At 35.8% G+C, this 18,795-nt stretch overlaps 1 protein-coding gene across 1 annotated transcript in view; it reads right to left on the reverse strand.

The window, feature by feature from the left end:
- Positions 1-18,795, reverse strand: part of GPATCH2 (G-patch domain containing 2) — a 118,911-nt gene that overhangs the window by 92,147 nt on the left and 7,969 nt on the right. Inside the window, exons 2-5 of the mRNA XM_066316212.1 lie at positions 16,764-17,477; positions 11,396-11,457; positions 3,321-3,503; positions 2,138-2,217 (exon numbers count right to left, since the gene is read on the reverse strand). Of these exons, the coding sequence (XP_066172309.1) occupies positions 2,138-2,217; positions 3,321-3,503; positions 11,396-11,457; positions 16,764-17,477 (1,039 nt within the window). The remainder of the gene's footprint in view (positions 1-2,137; positions 2,218-3,320; positions 3,504-11,395; positions 11,458-16,763; positions 17,478-18,795) is intronic.

Consider the following 18,795-nt stretch of genomic DNA (forward strand, 5'->3'; position numbering starts at 1 on the left):
AAGGCTGTCTCCCTTTCAGGTACATGTAAAAGCAGTGATACAGACATCAGACTCCTTGCTGTTAAAAAAGAATTCATTCACACCACGATTCTGTTCATTAACTTGAGTCTGCAGTGTTCTTTTCTCAGGATATTAATCTTTCTAAAAGCATTCTTGCTCTTCTTCACTGTTACCATCTAATAACAGCAGTAATTACTTCTTGTTCTGTGTTATCAGATGTCACAGGTATTAAATGACTTTTTTTTGTCATTCGATTGAAGTATCTAAAGAAGATTTTCTTTAAAAAGCAATCACTGACAAAAGGAAGCACATGAGCTCTGTTTATACAGCCATGTTTTGCAAAGACAGATGCTGCAGATGTGCCCACAAACATAAATAGTCATTAAGGAGGTCAGAAAACTGCATCTGCAGAGCTAACAGCACATCCCTTCTATTTGTGACTCCTGTCTTAACATAGTGACTCCAAGTTACATTCACATGCCAATCTTCTTCCACAACATCATGCAAAATGATGTACTTAACAACTGGAGGTAACTGAATTATCAGTCTTTAGTAGATTGGCCTGGATTTTTGTTACAAAGGGAACTATGATACCATCATTATGTATGGGATATCATGACTGGAAGACAAAATGGGCTCCTAAGGACAATCCAGAAAGCGTAGTAGAAAATAAACATTAGGATTTTTTTATTAGATATATACATTCACAGTTTATCTTCATCAATTGCAATTTAATCACCTTTTTACAATTTAGAGAAAAAGACCGGTTTTAGGGTAGCTAAGCCATGTATCATCAGTACCATGAAGCTAACCTATCAGTTATAATAGCTCCTATAAAATACCAGAGTGAAATTGCAATAAGCCTAGAAAATGGGCTACAAATCCCAGATATGCTCAAGCAAGCACTGAACCAAAAATAAAAATAGGTAGATCGGAAACCAAGAACTAGACAGCATTCATCTAATTCATGACCACAAAAGCAGAGATCACAGGCCAAGGTTTTAAAGTGTCTTATTCAGCTCCAAATGGCAATTACTGGACAGGAACTTTAATTACAAAAACCTTGCCTCTTCAAAACCAGTTAAATTTCTAGCAGTTCCTTTCTATTCTCTCCACATGTAAGAACACTTACACTTCTCAGAAGCAACTGACGTTGTTTAGGCAACTTAAACTTGAAAACATTTAATGTTGCCAAATAATAAAGACTATCCATGCTGTAGTGTTTATTGTTCTGGCCTATGTTTGTAATATCTTATAAAGCATCTCCCACAATCTCTTCCTCTTCCTAACATTTTTCTTGTAAGAAAGGAATAGACTGGGCTATAACTAATACATTTTAGCATTTAAATTTAAAAAGTCAAATTTCTTTTCTCATCATGCCCTTGTTCAAAAAAAAAAAATTCTCCCCAAAATTATTAAAAACTTACTTTAAACAAAAACTGTGGGAAAAACCAAATACTAGATTGCACAGAAATACAAAGACAAGTGACTTTTTCTTCCACTTATAAACATTGCTCCTAGGGCTGTAGGTTCCAAACAAACCCAAACATCCCATTTGTAGTTCCAGCCTTAGAACAGGCTCAGTCCAGAGAAATGCATGATGTCTATGGCAGGTGAATGGATAACCTGCTTGCCTGTTTTTTTTTTTTTTGTATATATCCTTTTTACTTGACCACACAGGTGTAAACCAAGCAAAAGAGAAAGAGGACATATTTTTCAAAGCAGACTTTTGGGATAAAAAATGACTCTAATTGTACCACAATGCATCCTGGAATTCTTTTATTATCAGAAAATAAGTTGGTTTGCTTTTCATCCTACAAGTGAAACATGCTTTCATACAGACATAAAATATATACTCAAAATGGTAACTTAGACACACACACCTGCACTGAAAAACTTTTCCTTCCATCACTTCAAAACAAGTACTGAGGAACAGTATCAGGCTCTTTTGCAGATGGATGAGTCAAAGTATTTAAAAAGGGCAAACACACACTCAGGCAGTGCTACACTCACTGGCACCGAGTCTTATAGTTCCCTTACCCATCTACAATATCAGAGAACAAGCATGAGAGGAATATACTTTTTTAAAAACCTCTCAGAACAGTGCATATGAGCTTACAGAAACGAAAACACCTACCAGTGCATTCTGGTTTCCTGAAGCCTTTTTTATGTTTCTTGCTGGCATTCCATGAAGATGACTACACCTACTCTGGAAACCTACGAAAAAGTACAAATTGATTTAAGAATATTTTCCCTACCACAGAACCAATAAAATTCACTATTACATACCAGTCTATCAATATGAACTTCGTTTAACAAAACCATCTTATTGGCAAACATTGTACTGGTGGAAATACAGAGCACAGAATGGGAAAAGTGGGAGAAAGAATAAATTGTCATGAAAATTAACATTTCAACAGCTATTCTTACTGTCATCCAGGATCTAAACACACTTGGCAGCACAAGCAGAACATACTGAGCTACAATATGAAAGTGATTTATTCATCACCTACAACTTCCTTATCACTAGGAAACATTGAATCTGGCTAATCTGCAGACCAAGCCCTTCAAAGCAATTCCAAGCATCTAGAGAATAATGAAAGTATTCATCACATTCAGCATGCAGAGTAGTTTAAAAGTGATTTTACCACTGCTCACATAGAAGATTGGTATTTGAATAGGGAAGGAGATCCTTGTGGCAGAGGAAGGTACAACAAAATTCTTTGGCAGCAAGCTGAGGTCTGACAACTGTAATCTTTGGACAAGAGTAGGTTCCTAGCTTAAATGCAGTCCAACACCGGTAGAGCTTACCACTGGTTACACTGGATCCACAGTAGTTGAAAGTATTTTAAAAATAAAGAGTACCTTCTAAGTTACAATCTCAGTCCATTCTCTAAAGGAATCTTTTCCTCTTATATACCAACAACCTGGCCTGACCATAAAGCAAAGCAGATAGTCACATTAGTCTTTCCAGCCTTTAAATTAATGAACTTCTATAGAATTCTATACCTTACAGTAGAAGCTAGGAACAAAATAGAACATCAAGGCTCATTTTAAATAACGTTGAAAAATTCTCAATGCAAACATTGAGACAAATAAAAGACCAGGCCACCAAAAAGAGCTTCCCACTTTCTGACTTTTCTAATAATTGACTTGGAGTTATTTCTCTCTAATGATATCTTAAAAGTTAAACAGTTCAAGGAAACAAGCGGGTAAGTGCAAGATCTCGTCCACATCTTACAGATTTCATGTAATCCACAGACATCTTTCTACAGTATCCAAGTGATCCTACAGCTTATATTTACTTGATTGCTACTTACCTCTCCTCCCTGAGCGGGACATAAGAGGGAAAGTCCCAGTTAAGATACTTTCAAAGACTGGGTCAGGCAATTCTCTCTCCAGTTCTGTGGAGTCTTCTTGCTCCCACCATGGAATGACCCCCGTAATTCCACATGCTCCACCTGATTCGTTTTCATGAAACCAATCGCTCTGCTCATCATCACCTGTGTGAGGGCAGGGTGCCCAAATCCCCCAAAAAAGAGGGAGGAGCAGAGAAGATAAAAATCAGATGTTACCATGAACAAATACTCCGACAGAATTATTATTTCTTTTGCTTTATAGCTGCATAACAATTACTCCTATATAGCAGTTTTATTTGGAAAATGTTTCTCAATAGCATGACAAGCATTGCCATCAATGAAACATCATAAAATGTAATGTTTTAAAACCAATTTACAATAGTGAAAACAATAATAAACTAGTTAATCCTTTTGGCAATAACCGTGGGGAAATCCATTTAAGTTACTGCACTTTACATATTAACAAAAAAACAAGCCTTAATCTCCTGCAGGGAATTAAAAGGTATAAAACTGAAACTGATTCTTTGCAGCTGATAATGGTATATAATTAGCTTAATTTCATGATTTGTATGGCTAGTAAAAGGGGAAAACAATCATGAACAGATGTGAGTAAATGAAGTTAATCTGATTAAGTTCATTTAGAAATAAGTTTTGAAAAAGTTGATTTTAAATGAAAACTGACAGTATCACATGATTGAGGATTACACTGCATTATAACACAAAGTTGGTCATTTTTACTGACAATATTCATGTATGTAGAATTTAAATACTTGGATTTAAATTAAGAAATAAGACAAGACTGAAAATACAAAACAGAAAATCTAATCTTAAAATTAGCTCATAAACACACTGGCAACTGAAAATAATTTTTATGTTTGTTTTAAAACATGTTCTTTCATACACACCATCTAGTTTCAGAAGAACAGAAAATATCATCAAAAGACGTGGGAAATTTCATTTTCTCCACCCAAAACTGAGATTAAGTATGTGCTGTACATTTTATTCTACTCCAAACTACTCAGACCATGTTTCATTATTTCTGCACATAAATTATTTAACATTTCCATTTTTATTTGGAAATAAATTAAGCAAGATGCAAACGTAAGACTTGTGAGACACAGATTTCAAGAATAAAAAAGCATTTGTGCAAAATTGCATTGTCACTCAATGCCATAGTGGGGAAACATAAATTATAAAAAACCAAAGCCAAAATTCCGTGAAAAATAAAATCCAACACACTTTCTCACATAAACTGTTGCAATGTAAAGAACATTTGAGATCAAGCACAAGTGAAAATGTCTGTAAACATTCAATCAGGACAAGTACTTCTGGAAAATATAGAATAATTAAAGCCCTTCCCTGGCCACTTGCAGGTGAAATGGGATCCTTACACTTTCAATGATCACTACTAAAAGTAAAATTAGAAGAGGCTAGAGAACAGGAACATTTAGATGGAAGAAGGGGAAAACAAAGGTGAAAAGAGTTACATAGGTCAAAATAAGATTTAAATTTCTTTGCATTCCTGAAGCATTTCAGTCTGTTCTCCCTATCCACTGTAATCCTCATTTATAACTATGACATTTCACAAAGGCATTCACCATTAATTCTATCCTCCCTTTGTTAGAGCCAGGCATGGGCTTTTTGGAGGAACTCTAAGAATACTTAATAGGGACAGTGGTGGTAGTGAAAGGAGAATCACATATTTTAATTAGATTGGTCTGTGGTTCAGAGTTAAGCTTGAAATCCTTTGTTTTGATTTTCCAAACTTTTGTGTTTGGAAACACTTTCCAAAATTTTTTTGTTTGTTAAGCTTTGTCTCTATATTTTGTCATGAGAGCTCCAGACACCTTCACAAAAAAAACAAAAAACAAAAAAACAACAAAAAACAAACAAAAAAACCCCCAAAAAACTATCAGGAGCTCAAAAGTAGTCTTCTTACACATAATTCATCCATGCAGGTAAGCACAGAATTCTGAAATGGGGTTCCACGATGAGTTCAGGGACAGAAGCTGTGAGAGACAGGCAGTGCAGCCTTGGAAGAAAGCTACACTTTAAGACTGAGTTGGTGGAATGTGCAATAAGGCAAAGAAAAAAGCTATGGAAGGACACTGTTATCTTTGCTATATACCCAATAGCAGTTCTTTGGAGAGAAAAAAAAAAAAAAAAAGATTACTTTTTCTTTTTGTGGAACAGGAATATTAGTATGTTAAGCAATTATCTGTTAAGATACCTTAATTTTTATGCTATTATACACTTCCCTAAGCACTTATGCTGCTCACAGCCAAAGGCAGACTTCAGATCTGAACCTCTTAGTCTTTTTCTACATGACAGCAGGATCCAGATATGCTTGGGTTTTAGCTTCCTTGTCTGTGAAATTAAACAACTCTGAATTCTCTGAATATATAAAATCATATTATCACCTTGAGGCAAGCCTAAGCCTATTACTAATATTCTGATCCAGGTGAGAGCACTTACAGGCATTCTGCTTACCAGTTGCTCCACCCTGAAGGGATGTCACTTTCAGAGCCAGGGAAGACCACTGCATTTAATTCATTCCCTACCTCACACACATAGGCAATAAAACACAGAAATCTCCCCACTCAACAGTTGGTAACCAAGCACTTGGATTTTATCCTAATTAATTTGCAGCTCTTAAAACACAGCACAGTGTTCATATGAAAAGTGGGCTTAGGAATACTAAAAGCTCAAAGCAACATTTCTGACTTCCAAACATTCACTACACTGTCCTTTCTTCCTAGGATGCTGATTCAGCACAGGACTACAGTAAATTATGATATTTTTCCAAGGTACAGGAGAGGTAGAAAAACCTCCAGATCTTCAAATAAAGAGCCCATGCATCCTCCTAAATACATTCTTAAAATACATCAAACTTGTTTATGTGTAAGGTTAATGCTTCAAGGAATTACTTCAAAGTAATTTACATTGAATTATAACTGCACTGATCAGTACAATAGAGTCAATTTATGGCTCAGGAATGTCATCTTCATTCCTGAAATTTACAGGCCAGTTTCTGGCTTAATTTTTTTTTTTAAGTTATTTTTAGGCCTACCCCACCTCCAATTACTGTTTCCCTAAATTTCACTCTATATTATTATGCCTACATATTTATCTAACTACTGCTCTGTGTTAAATCCTTTGCCTTTTATAAGAAGTTCAGAAAATGATTTATGTGAGCTTCCGGTGGTTTCTCTATGGACACAGACACCTTCTGCATCACCATCAGTTTCATGTTCAGGAAAACTTCACCTGAATCTTACTTCAGCTAAAGCAGTGCAGTTTTACAACAAACTTCCCATGGCACTGGAGAGAGCTTGGTCCCTTTTCCTGTTTTATTACAAAATGGCCAAATCAGGCTCAATAGTAGCCAATAAGTGTGCTTTGTCTACAACAACCACAACATACTGGGAGAGGTTACTGTGAAAAGTTTGGCATCAGAGTCCTACAAACACCAGGTGATACTGTGCTGCTCTGTTATCCACCAACCCACACATGGAGAGCAAGAGCACAGGGTCTGTGAATACCCTAGGATTTAGTCTCATTTCCAGGACCAGTCTACTTTTTTCTAGTAAAAGCAAACAGCAGTAATGATTATTTGGAGGTATCAGGATATTCTCTGTAACACATCCCAGGAGTTTCAGGAAAGCAGAAGCTAAAGTTACCCATTCACAGAAGAACACTGCATCTTGCTCTTCATGCTTTACAGCTAACTTGACAAAAGATGTACATATAAAAGATGTACTATATAAATATTTAGGATTTCAACTATTTAGGTCATATGCAACAACTTCACATTATTTCTTTTTCATTTGCAAAAACTATTAACTTATTTGTCACAACAGTTCAAACCTGGTGTGATTTCACTTTGCATTGCACACTCCATTTCTTTTCTTTATGGAGAAACACACCCTGTCACCTGCAGCTACTGACATGCTGTGCAAGGTCCAAATTAGTTCCTCACTAGAATTCTTCTACTGAATCAGTACTGGGTCATCTTCATAAAGGACACGGTAATGAATATATGTTTAATCATAAAATAATGAACAGCTATCTTTAAACACTCAGCCATATCCACAGTGGAACTGACATTCCCTGACCTTCTCCAATTTTAACTGTTTAACACTTTATTAACATAATATTCCTCCCTACTTGCTTAGATCTTAAAGGACATTTCAAGTGCTGCATGCCACGATTTCAGAAGTCTTAAGTCAACTTGGAATTTCCCCAAGTGTACAAGTATAGATGAACCAGAAACACACAGTACGTTTTATTTGCTATACCCAAGCTCATTAAAGAACATCCTTGCAATTTAACTATTTCTTCCCCCAAAACAGAGTATCATCCACTAGTGTCTGAGTAAAATAGTTTTGCTAACATTGTGTTGAAAGATTAACTTCTAAAGTTCCTTTGACCTGTGAAGTGCCTTGAAACCGCCCGAAATCCTACTAGTCAGGTCTATCACAGAGTTGTTATTCTATGCTGCAATGCAAAACTAGACATTTTGGTTCAAAATTCCTGTAAAACTTTGTTACACCAGGCATAACACTGCTCATCATTAAAGCTTTTAATAATTGCAAAACAGCCAAGAAAAGACTACTTGGAACAAAAGGAAAAAAGAGGAAGAAAAAGGGAAGTCATGAGGATTTCTCATACATAAGCTTCAGCTGCTATTCAGGTCTTTCAATTACTTTACTGGCAGTCTCTCCTACCTCCATACATAAGAGCTTGCCAGAATCACAGTATTTTGGGTTTTTTCCTAACTATTAAATCTTACCCCTAAACTGCCCGCTATGAAAACCTCTGAAGAAAATACAACCCACAAAAAGTCACTTGAGGTTTGTTAATAGTTCAGCAATACCTCCTTCCCTGACTGTACTGTCACTAAACATTTTCCAAGATCTTTAAGCTTTTGCTGATTAACTCTTCAGGGTTTGCAATGTTTCACAGAATAAAAACATTTACCACATTGCGCCTGCCAAAATCAAGCATCAATTACTTCTGCCAGAAGGATATTACCAAAGTGGAACAGAGGAAGCAAGGAAGCTGCTTGTGTCCTCTCACATGACCTAATGTAAGCACTTGGATAACTTGGAAAAGAAGGGCAAACAAGGCTGGAACTCAGATGAAGACTTCATGGGAACCACACAAATCAAACAAAGCTGTAAGACTGGAACAGAGAACGGAAAAGAGTGCAGAAGTTTTAAAAAATGTTACATGGTATGGCACATATTAGAAGTTGAACAGAGGATTTTCAAGTCCAAATAATTTTCTCTTATCATAGTAATTGATGAGAATTAAAATGCATCTAGAACTATCCCAATTAAAGCTACACCTGGTTTTCTTTAATCAAATTATAAAAATTGAGACTCTTCTGAGATTCTGTCCACAGAAGAGTAGGTACTGTAACAGAATCTATTTCCATATCCTTTCTGAAAAAATTTGAAAATATTAAAGGTCACAAGACCAGGCATTTGAAAGTTCCTAACTAAATACTCAACTATTTAATTAACTGCCCAAATGCTCCAAGAAATTGCTGCTTAAGTAATTTTTCTGTCTAGGATGTATGTCTCAAAGGATGACTATGCTTTGGGAATTAATAAAGTTTTATAAATACTATTTGTCTGCAATAAATGAGATGTGGTTCTTGATCTCAGAAACATAAAATGAACAAATTCTGCCCAGAACAGGAACCTCTCATCCTCAGCTACCCAAACTTCTAAATGATGGCAGGCACATCATTTAAACCAGGTATTTCACCAGGCAACATCAATCAATCTCTGGTTCTCCACTTGACTTAGCAGAAATCTGAAGTCAGAAGTGCAGAAAATTTGAACCACAAATGAGATCAAGATGCTGACGCTCTGAACACAGATACAGATATATAGAGATGATACAGATATAGATAGATATCCTGGAGGAGGGACACTGGTGAGACAGGAATTAGAGTTTAGCTGTAAAACTACAAAACAAAACCAGCCATTTCCTTCCTTTAATATATTTTCATCCTGTCCTCTTCCAGCTTTGATTTACCACATCTAGGCTTTTCCTTTGCTTCTATCACACTTTCTCCTTCCTTCATTCTAATCAATTTTGTATATGTCTCAGTTCATCTATAAGTAAACTCACAGAGAAAAATAACCTCACCTTACTTAAGGGGAGCACAAATTTCTAGCGGAGGGAATAAGCATTATTAGAAAATCAACAATTTTGGTTTTGAAGTAGGAGCTCTAGTAGTACTTTCATGGAAAAGTGTCACAAAATCAAAGCTATAATGCAGATTTATAAGCATCTTAGTTCCAGTGTGAACCTAACAGTCTTCTGATCATACCCCCAAAATTATTAGTTCAAAGGAGAGATTGAAATAATAATGTTTTGTCATGACAATATCCTTTTCGAGTTTAATTATTGTTTTTTGTTTTTTTTTTTTTTTTTTTTTTTTTTTTTTTTTAAATTTGTGTTTCAGAACACTATTTCAGGTCTAATGCTTTCTGCTTGAAAATTAAAAACTGAAACAAGATTCAAATATCAGGCAAAACTAAGAATTACAACTTTACTGTAAAGAACCAATACTAAAAAAGGTAACATGACACCACAATTAGTCATTGATCCTCTCCTGTTCTCTCTTCCCACAAAAGACCAGAAAGCAACTCAGATGTTTTCAGTCATATTATTCAAAGATTTAAATATTGCAGTTCAGGATTTAAGGATAGAAATACCGATAGAAATATATCAGAAGGGTAGTGGAAAAACATATGCAGTTAGGAAGTCTGAAAGGTCATCTTACATATATATGTAGAGAGCAAAGGCTTTAAAAATTCCAAGTCAGAAGAGAAATTCAAATAGGAAAGTAAAAGCAAATCTTTCTGACTCACCTTATATTTACAGGCTTAATGCATTGTAGCACTGAACTTAAATCAATCTAAATCAATCTAAATTTTCAAAGAGAACCTAAACTTTTAAAACAACAGTTAGCACAACTGAAAACAGATACTCAGGCTGGGAGGTATAGTTTGTGTAACACAAGTTACCATCTAACAAGGAAAGTAACACTTCTGTTACAAGCAGGAAAAATCCTCTCCCTACTGAAGATAATCCCAAGCTCCAAAAACCAAATGGAACTAGAAATTAAAATAAGTAAAAAACCCCAAACATTCCTTTAACTTCATTCTGTGGAATGGGTCAGGATTTGATTTTTTGCACACACTCAAGTAGTCTTTGGCAGACTGTGTAAGAAAATACCCTCCGTAACCATTAACTTAAAATTTCCAACAGAAGTGCAAGTCTTAAATACTTGAGAGACTATTTTTGTCTCATTTTTATATCCTGTCAAAGATAGCGAGCTCCCACTCCATCATAGCATAATGTAGGTAAATATGTTCCAATAAAGACCAAAGCAGATAAAAACACCAACCTCTTACTTCCATCCCCAATAGTTTTATCACAGAAAAACACGTGAGAACATTATGCATAGTAAAGGAAAAGTTTCAATCTTCACTGCATTTCAGAGTAAAGAATTTTTCTTTGAGAAGGGAGATGTTAAACAACTCTAATCTCAAACCTAGACTGCAGAAAAAGTAGTTTGTTTGAAATTACTTTTCAAACAAACCAGTGAACGAAAAAGAACTAAAATCCTGCCCCTATCAGTTTGGAGGAAAAGAACAAAAAAAACCCACCTCAAGAATAGCATGAGAAGCAGTACTACAGCCAGAGTCCTGTCAGAAAATTGGAGGAATTGAGCAATTCATATAGATGATTTTTAGGAGATGCTCAAGTTTTAAGTAACTTTATGATATTACAGAGACTGTTTCTCAATATAGCTTTTGACTAATTCAGGTATTCAAGATACCCTCTGATAACATAAAAAAACCCACAAACAACAAAGCAAGCTGTACTTCCACTCAGGAAAACAGTAATAAGAACTGAAATACAATAATTAACCTATGAAATAGCTTGTAACGCTTACAGAATTTCAACTGATGTGGTTTGAGGGGTGGAGAAGGGAAAGATTGTTTCAATACCTTGTCTTCCCTCATCATTGGTAAACAAACCAGCATCACTGCTGCTCAGACTGCTGGATTCACTGTAATAAGAGAAAGAAAGAAACAGATCAAAAGAACAATTGATCTTTCAGTCGTAAAATTTTAAGGAGACAAGCCTGTGCTCAGATTGATCTTAAGCCCAACGGAGATCGGAGAGAAAATAGGATGAGTTTTTTTAATCAAACTGCAAATATCCCAGTTCCATTAACTACAAAGCGTATTATTTTTGGCACCATAAAACCATAGGAATCTAATGGTACCCTGACAGTAAGCCAGATGTGACTGCAACGAGGTGCTGACACAATTGATGCATTTTATTATCTGCTTCCATCAAATGCTCACTGCTCCCTTCTTATACTGTGCAATTCAGCTTGATCCTGGAACACCACTGCTCAATGAAATAGGAAAAGTCTCAATCAAAAGCAGCCTAAGCCTTCCTTCAGCACATGAAATATAAGAATCTGAAAATCGAATTACCTTTCCGAACATAATTTGCAAATATTCTGGAAAAGATACTGCTTTAGGTTTCATGATGTTCTACTCAGAGAGAACAAAAAATGTTTATAACAAAGGTGGCCAATTAAATCAAAATAAAGGTCACCCTGAAGAAAATAAGTATGATTCATGATCATAATATCAACAACAAAAAAACAAGGTACAGTTTGCTTTTGTATGACTTCCAGCATGGCCTTAAAATTATAATGTGTGTATACAACATGCACACACATCTCTAAATTCAAAGGCATGAGTAGGTATTTAGTCCTTTGCTGTATGCACATTGTTACATACAATAATCTATGTGTCTCTAAATAATAAATCAGACTGGTCTTTTGATAACACAGATTGCACTTTGTTGAGTTTCACACAAGAGGACTTTTCTCTAAACCCTTTATTTCACTTTTTATCAAGAGAGTAGCTATGTTAAGGAAGTAACATTCTCACCACAATTTTATCACATTTTACTTACTTCGAGATGTAGAACAATTTAAAAAAAACCCCAAACACATCATTTCAGCAGACAAATTCAAGTACCTTTTATAAATACTATGGCTACTCTTGATGTGCCAATACAAGCCAGACACAAGAACTTTGTCTGTTTACCTTCGTACACTTATTGATATTACAATTTGCGTGCTGTCCTATACCTGAAATCAACTGTTTTCAATTTTTACCGTTTTTAAATAATAAATTATTTTTATTTTTCTATCAAATAACTAGTACACTAGAGAAAAATGTTTCTTTTAAATTCTAATTTCTCACAAAAGCAAGTCTCGGGGTTTTTAATATATAAATTATTCACATAAATATATTAATTATATAAAATTCATCTAACTTTTATTTAATTATAAGCATATATATGTTGTTAGTATCTTCCTTTGGGAGGCATTCCAACAGGATTTGAAACACAATATGGTAGTGGGTGACACAAAGCAGTGATTGCTTTTTTTAAAACATATCTATATATGTATAGACATACCTCTGTGTTTGAAGATTAAATTGTCTTACTCTTTGCTGCATCTTATGCTTATCCAAATTCTTGATGCATAAGCAACACTTTCACTATATCTTATACATAATATAATCAGAACACACTTAAACGCTTGCACAATTGCTCCAAGCAGAAGAAAGGTGATGTGCATGCAATGAGAATGGAACCATCTTTCGTGAGGGGGACCGAGAACTTTCTCAAATATTGCAAGTCCTAGTAATTCCCTTTGAGCAAGCATCCCACCCTCACTTTAATTAAAACACAGATGGCTTTACTGTCCACAGATTTCATTGTGCATAATTTTACATCATCCACTTCAAAGGAAAAAACATCCTTTCTTCATAGATTCTTCTTGTCCATTTACTGTTTAATTGCATGTTTTAAAACAAAGTCAAGAAATCCTTTCAACCCTGATATTTCAGCCACTTTCTCTACCAAAATTTCTGATTTTGAGAACAGTTTCTTTTCATTTTTTAAATAAGATATTTCAGTCGTGAAATAATTCTCACCGAAGGACTAATCAGCACATGAAAACATAATTACTTGAAATTTTTGGAAAAAAAATTTTAAAAAATTAAAAAATTCAGACTAATACTTCCATGCCACATGGTATGGCAATGCCATGCCACATACATGGCAGCCACAGCATTCACTGTCCTCAGGCCACAGCCACACTGGGGAAGGATTATAGTTGAGATAATTGCTACATGGCAGTCAATTCACTGAATAAATTCAAAACCTCTGGAATTAATACACTAATATCTAAGTACATGAAACCTGCTATGATGGAATATATTTGCAGTTTTAATGTAATTTTGCAGTGTATACTGCTAATTCCTTTGCTTTGTAATGAGAATTCCACTCCCAGAAAGACTTCCATGAAAGAGGAAAAACCCACAGACTCTTTTCAGTCCTATAAAACAGCGTAGGAAAGCAAATATTTGGAAGCAAGATCTAAACTATTCCAAAACCTTTCGCATCTTTATTTCTACACTTACGGAAACAAAGAAGAAATACTCGTAATTCACAGTTCCCTCACCTAACAAGCTGTCTGGTGCCTTGGTTTCATACCAGACACGGGAGCTTTGTGCTGCCCCCAGGACCTGACCAGTTCCTGTTTTCCCTCCTGGCCTCAGTGGGTGGTGCCTCCGAGCTTCACTGCTGCTTCTCTTCCAAAACAGGCAATTGAGATTTCACCTCTCTTTAGTCACTTCAAACACAAACAAGTGCCAAAGCTTGTGGAAATTAAATAGCACCCAGAACTTCACACACTGCTGAATTTGGCTTGAAACTGACCAAAAGCTGTGCATTGAGGATAAGGATGGATAAGCTCTGATCACAGAAATCTCATTTCCAGAGCTTAAAACAATCCTCCCAGGAAGTTATCTTTGGGATCATTTAGATGCTGACATTTCAAGAGTTTGAAGATTCCTTCTCCAACTTTTGAATCATGCACTTAAAACCTGGTTATTGGTGTTTGAACACTCACATACAGAGATAAAAAACTGCAAAAGAAGTGCCACTTAACATTTTTAATGTGCACTTCAAAACCACGTTATTTTCAAATAATGTCATGTATACACTGCAAACTTCTGACTGGTTTTAGAACCAAGGAATTTAACTCCCATTAAAAATTATCAGCTTTGTTTTGTTTTTAAAAAAAAAACTTCTAAAAAAATTAGTATTCTTTTTAAAGGATTACCGAACTATTGCACTGAACACTACTGCACACATTGCATACAAAACAAAAGCAACTTTGTATACTTTTTTATTCTTCCTCTTCCAGCAAGTGTTGCTGAAGTGCAATTGTTATCCAGGGTACTTTGTTAGCTCTTTGTATCTTGTAGGATCCCATCTTCCCTTTTAAAATCTCAGCTTTTGTTTTCAGAACACACTTTTCTTAAGAGTTTGCTGGTTGTTTCAAATTCTTCTAGCTAAACCATTTCTAATAAAGGCACTATTGCATCTAAGTAAAGTTAGATTAAAACAAGTTAAAATTATGCACATACAAAATATTCTGATCACCTGAGTATCACCTGAGAGGCCTAGATACAGCAGATTTCTAACCACACTATGAAATGCAAGTTTTCTAATTCAGTGATTTCAAAGCCTTCTAGTACAGCTGACCACTGAAAGCAATTCAGTAGAATGACAGACTATCACTCTACCATGTGCATGAGCAGAACACACTATGAAAATGAGAATGGTTTTAAAGACTATTTACTGGGGCCATAGACAAGTGTTTGTCTAAGCAAATGACAAATTTGACCTGAGCAAAAGCAGCATTTGGGGTAACAAAACATCAAGCATTTTGAAGAGGAATATCAACTTTTAAAAACAATAACATTTCTTTTGAGAAAGAAGATTCAGACTGACCTGATTAGCTCAGTTGTGGGGGTCTGCTAAAGAATATTCTTATGGATCGCTCTTCTTTCCACCCAAAAATTAGCAACACAACTTTTGAGTTGAAAAACAGTTTTCCTTGTAGCATAACAGAAAGTCTCTTATAAATAAAAAATACAGCAAGACTATGGAGATATGAAAAACTATGCAATGGCTCACAGTTTAAGGAAATTTTTAAACATCTTTGTTTAGATCCCAGATTTGGAGGAACAGACTCCAGGAATCGTCAAAGAAAAGAGAAGTTTTCTAAAGCTTCCTGACAGCACAGACTCCTTCCTAACTTGCATGTCAAAGGAAGACGTCTGAAGTTACACTGAAGGATAAGTTCTGCTCTAGTAATTACCATGCAAGGAAAAACGTTTAAGGCTTGGGCTTTATTCAGTTCTTCCAGCTGCTTCTTGTTCACAGTGAAGGACAGAGCTAGTATGTAACAAAAAGACTTCAGACTTTCCTGACTATCACTGGAGTGCTAGTGGAGCCCCTTACCAACACTGCTGCTGTTATGACAGTAACCCATCTGACTGCTCTGGTCAAAACCACTCTCTGCACCTCAATACTACCTGTTCAGTAAGGAAAAGGATAAACAATTTACAGATAGAATGCCTACAAAAAAAAACCAGGGACACCAGTGCCGTCAAGGAACTGATCAAAATGATATCTTTCGAGATGTGTCTGTCTTCCTGATGCTTCTGCATTCAGAACCTGGCATGTGGAGTAAACAAAACCAGGCTTACCAGGCCCTGCAGTTAACATCCCCTGTGTATGGTGGAAAAATGACTTACACCTTACAGTGTTGTCAAAATAGTACTTTAGAAACAATTACCACTGTAGTATGACTGCTGTCTAGAATGGATGGATGAGGTGTACTGCCAAAGGGTCATCATTCCTCCATTTTTCCAATGGTAAGCTCAGGTGTTTCTGAACTGTAAATTGGTTTTTGCATTTCGTAAATGATGTATATCCTTGGCAACCTGCAGACTTTTTATGCCCATGACACACCAGAACATACTGTCTAAATGGCGACTCTAAACACTGACAACCTTTCTGACAAATAGAGATAACAATCAAAGCACCAATGCCTAGAAATTGGAAAAACACTAAATTCTTATTTGACAACCGTTACTGGCTGAAATGCCCAGAAAAACCCATGTTATTTGTATGTGTATTTTGTCATTCTTAATCTCGAAACAATTAGAACATATTATTTCACCAAACTGTTTTCTTGGTTATTCCTCTGCTACATTATTTTATGCTGAATTCCTTAACCGGAGTAACTAACACAAAAAATAGTAGATGTAAAAAAATTAAGAGTAATTTGTTAAAACAGATACTATTGATGCTAGAGTTTTGACTCTGGAATAAACAAAAAATCTGAAGATTCCCAATACAAGCAACAGTAACAAAAGCAAACAAATATTATCAAGAGTTTCCATAAAAAGAAAAAAAAAGAATAACCTGTCACTCATGTTCTCATCTGAGCCTTTTTGCTCCTCATATTCCATTTTGTCCTTATTTGCTTGATTCACTTCTTCATTTTCTATAACTACTCCTTCATCCAAGATTTCTGGACCTTGTCGAGCTGCAGATACTTTCCTTTTTTTCACTTTGCTCTTGGAAAACTCTTGGTGCTGGTATGATTTATTGTTATTGTCCATTTCTTGATCTCTGCTGTTATCCTGCTGTTGAGTTATTGCCAGTGTATTAGAGACTTCTGATGGCAGATCTATTGCCATGCGTTTTACCTTTCTCCTCCTGCGCAAAGTTCTGTTTCCCAAACTGTCCACAGCCAAATCCGGTTCGTGCCACAGGGGTCTTTTGCCTCTAATGTTATTTAAGTTTGAGGAAGGCCTACGTTTAGCAACCAACAGCTGGTCATCAGAATCACTGTGGTCTTTCTTGGTCGCATGATTCTCCCTGTAGTCTTTGTTTGATTCCTCTAAACTGGAATCGGAGCCTTCACTCAGGCAGTGGCCAGTCTCCCAGGGATGATGGGTGGTAAATGAACGTCTTTTCCGTCCCCTCCTTTTCCTCGCCTGTCTCTTTAGAAGACAAGACACGCTTCGAGAATGATCTCCAGTGTCAGCAAAACCTCCTCTTGCTTGCTCCGAACTTTCTTCCAGTGCTGAGACCAGATCATGAACCAGCTCCTCCATAGTCCTACTGAAATGCCTAGAGATTTCAAAGGAAAAAAAAACAACACACACACAAGAAAACAACAAATGAATTGAAAGTGCTAAGCATAAACTACAACAAATTCATTTGGCAAAATCACTTTAGGCAAGGAAGAATTATATTTATAGGATAGTCATTGATTCTTTCTGCCAAGAGACAAAACCTTGGCATCCAGTCCTACAATATTTGCAGCACATCAGAATAAGTTCCTTTTAAAATGCATCTTCCCAAACTTCTGTCTTGGAAAGAAGAGGCAGCCAATGAGTCCCCCTGTTTGTTTCTGGCCTCACTGTTATTGTTTGGTTTTAATTAATCTCATCACACTTACATGACTGTCAGGGATTCAACACAGCAAAAGCATCAACAAAGAGCATTCACTCTAACTACAGGTAAGAAGCACATCTTAAATTTAGGAATGGGAAATGGAATACATAATATTCTCCTTGATGTACATCAATGTGTTCTGCTTAAGATTTTCATTACGATAAAATATTTTTAAGGATGATTCTCTCTTAATGCTGCCTAAATGCCAAAATGAAGCTGAGACAGCAACTCTTGGATATGACTTTTTACCTAATAGTAACTAACTCTGTCTTTCCAAATGGCTGATATCTGTTTGATTTTTAAAAAATATGGATTCAGTGAAGTTATGTTAGGTTGAGAGAACACCCAACTGCAGATCATTCTAGAGAATTAAATGCAAAGTTTCCTACCACATGTATATGCATCCATAGAATCCCATGCTTGCATAAGGAAAAAAATCCCTAAACACACAGTGTCAAATTAAGGCCTTAGCCTTTTAAATGTTTTGCTTCTTCCTCTTCAGATTTCACTAGCATTTAGTACATCTTTAACTCAGTATGCTTCAGTAAGTTCACCCATGCATTACATGAATGTAATTACAAAAACATTAAATGATTGCTGTTGAACTCTAATCCTTTTCTGAAGGCTGTGAACCTTCTCCATAAACACAGTAATCAGACTCTCATATCAAAACATCAGAAGACCCCTTTCCTTGAGGTAAAGCAAAGAATAATTTTCATGCTTGCTACTACACTGCACAAACTGATACATATGGAAGATGCTGTACATTCAGGAAATTATGTAGAGGACATTTAAAAGCAAGACTCCACTTGGTTTTACTACATAAATGGCTCGTGGAACCTATAATAACACGTTTTCTATGCATATGGTGCTGTAGATGTGGAGAAAACATAGATCACTGACAGCTTCCCTCTGCCACTTAGCACAAACTCCATCATCAAAGGTAGCTGAGTGATGGCTGAATGGGCAGTCCTAAATATTAACAGAGGAA

Source organism: Sylvia atricapilla, chromosome 3, assembly GCF_009819655.1.
Source record: "Sylvia atricapilla isolate bSylAtr1 chromosome 3, bSylAtr1.pri, whole genome shotgun sequence".
Classification (NCBI taxonomy): domain Eukaryota; kingdom Metazoa; phylum Chordata; class Aves; order Passeriformes; family Sylviidae; genus Sylvia; species Sylvia atricapilla.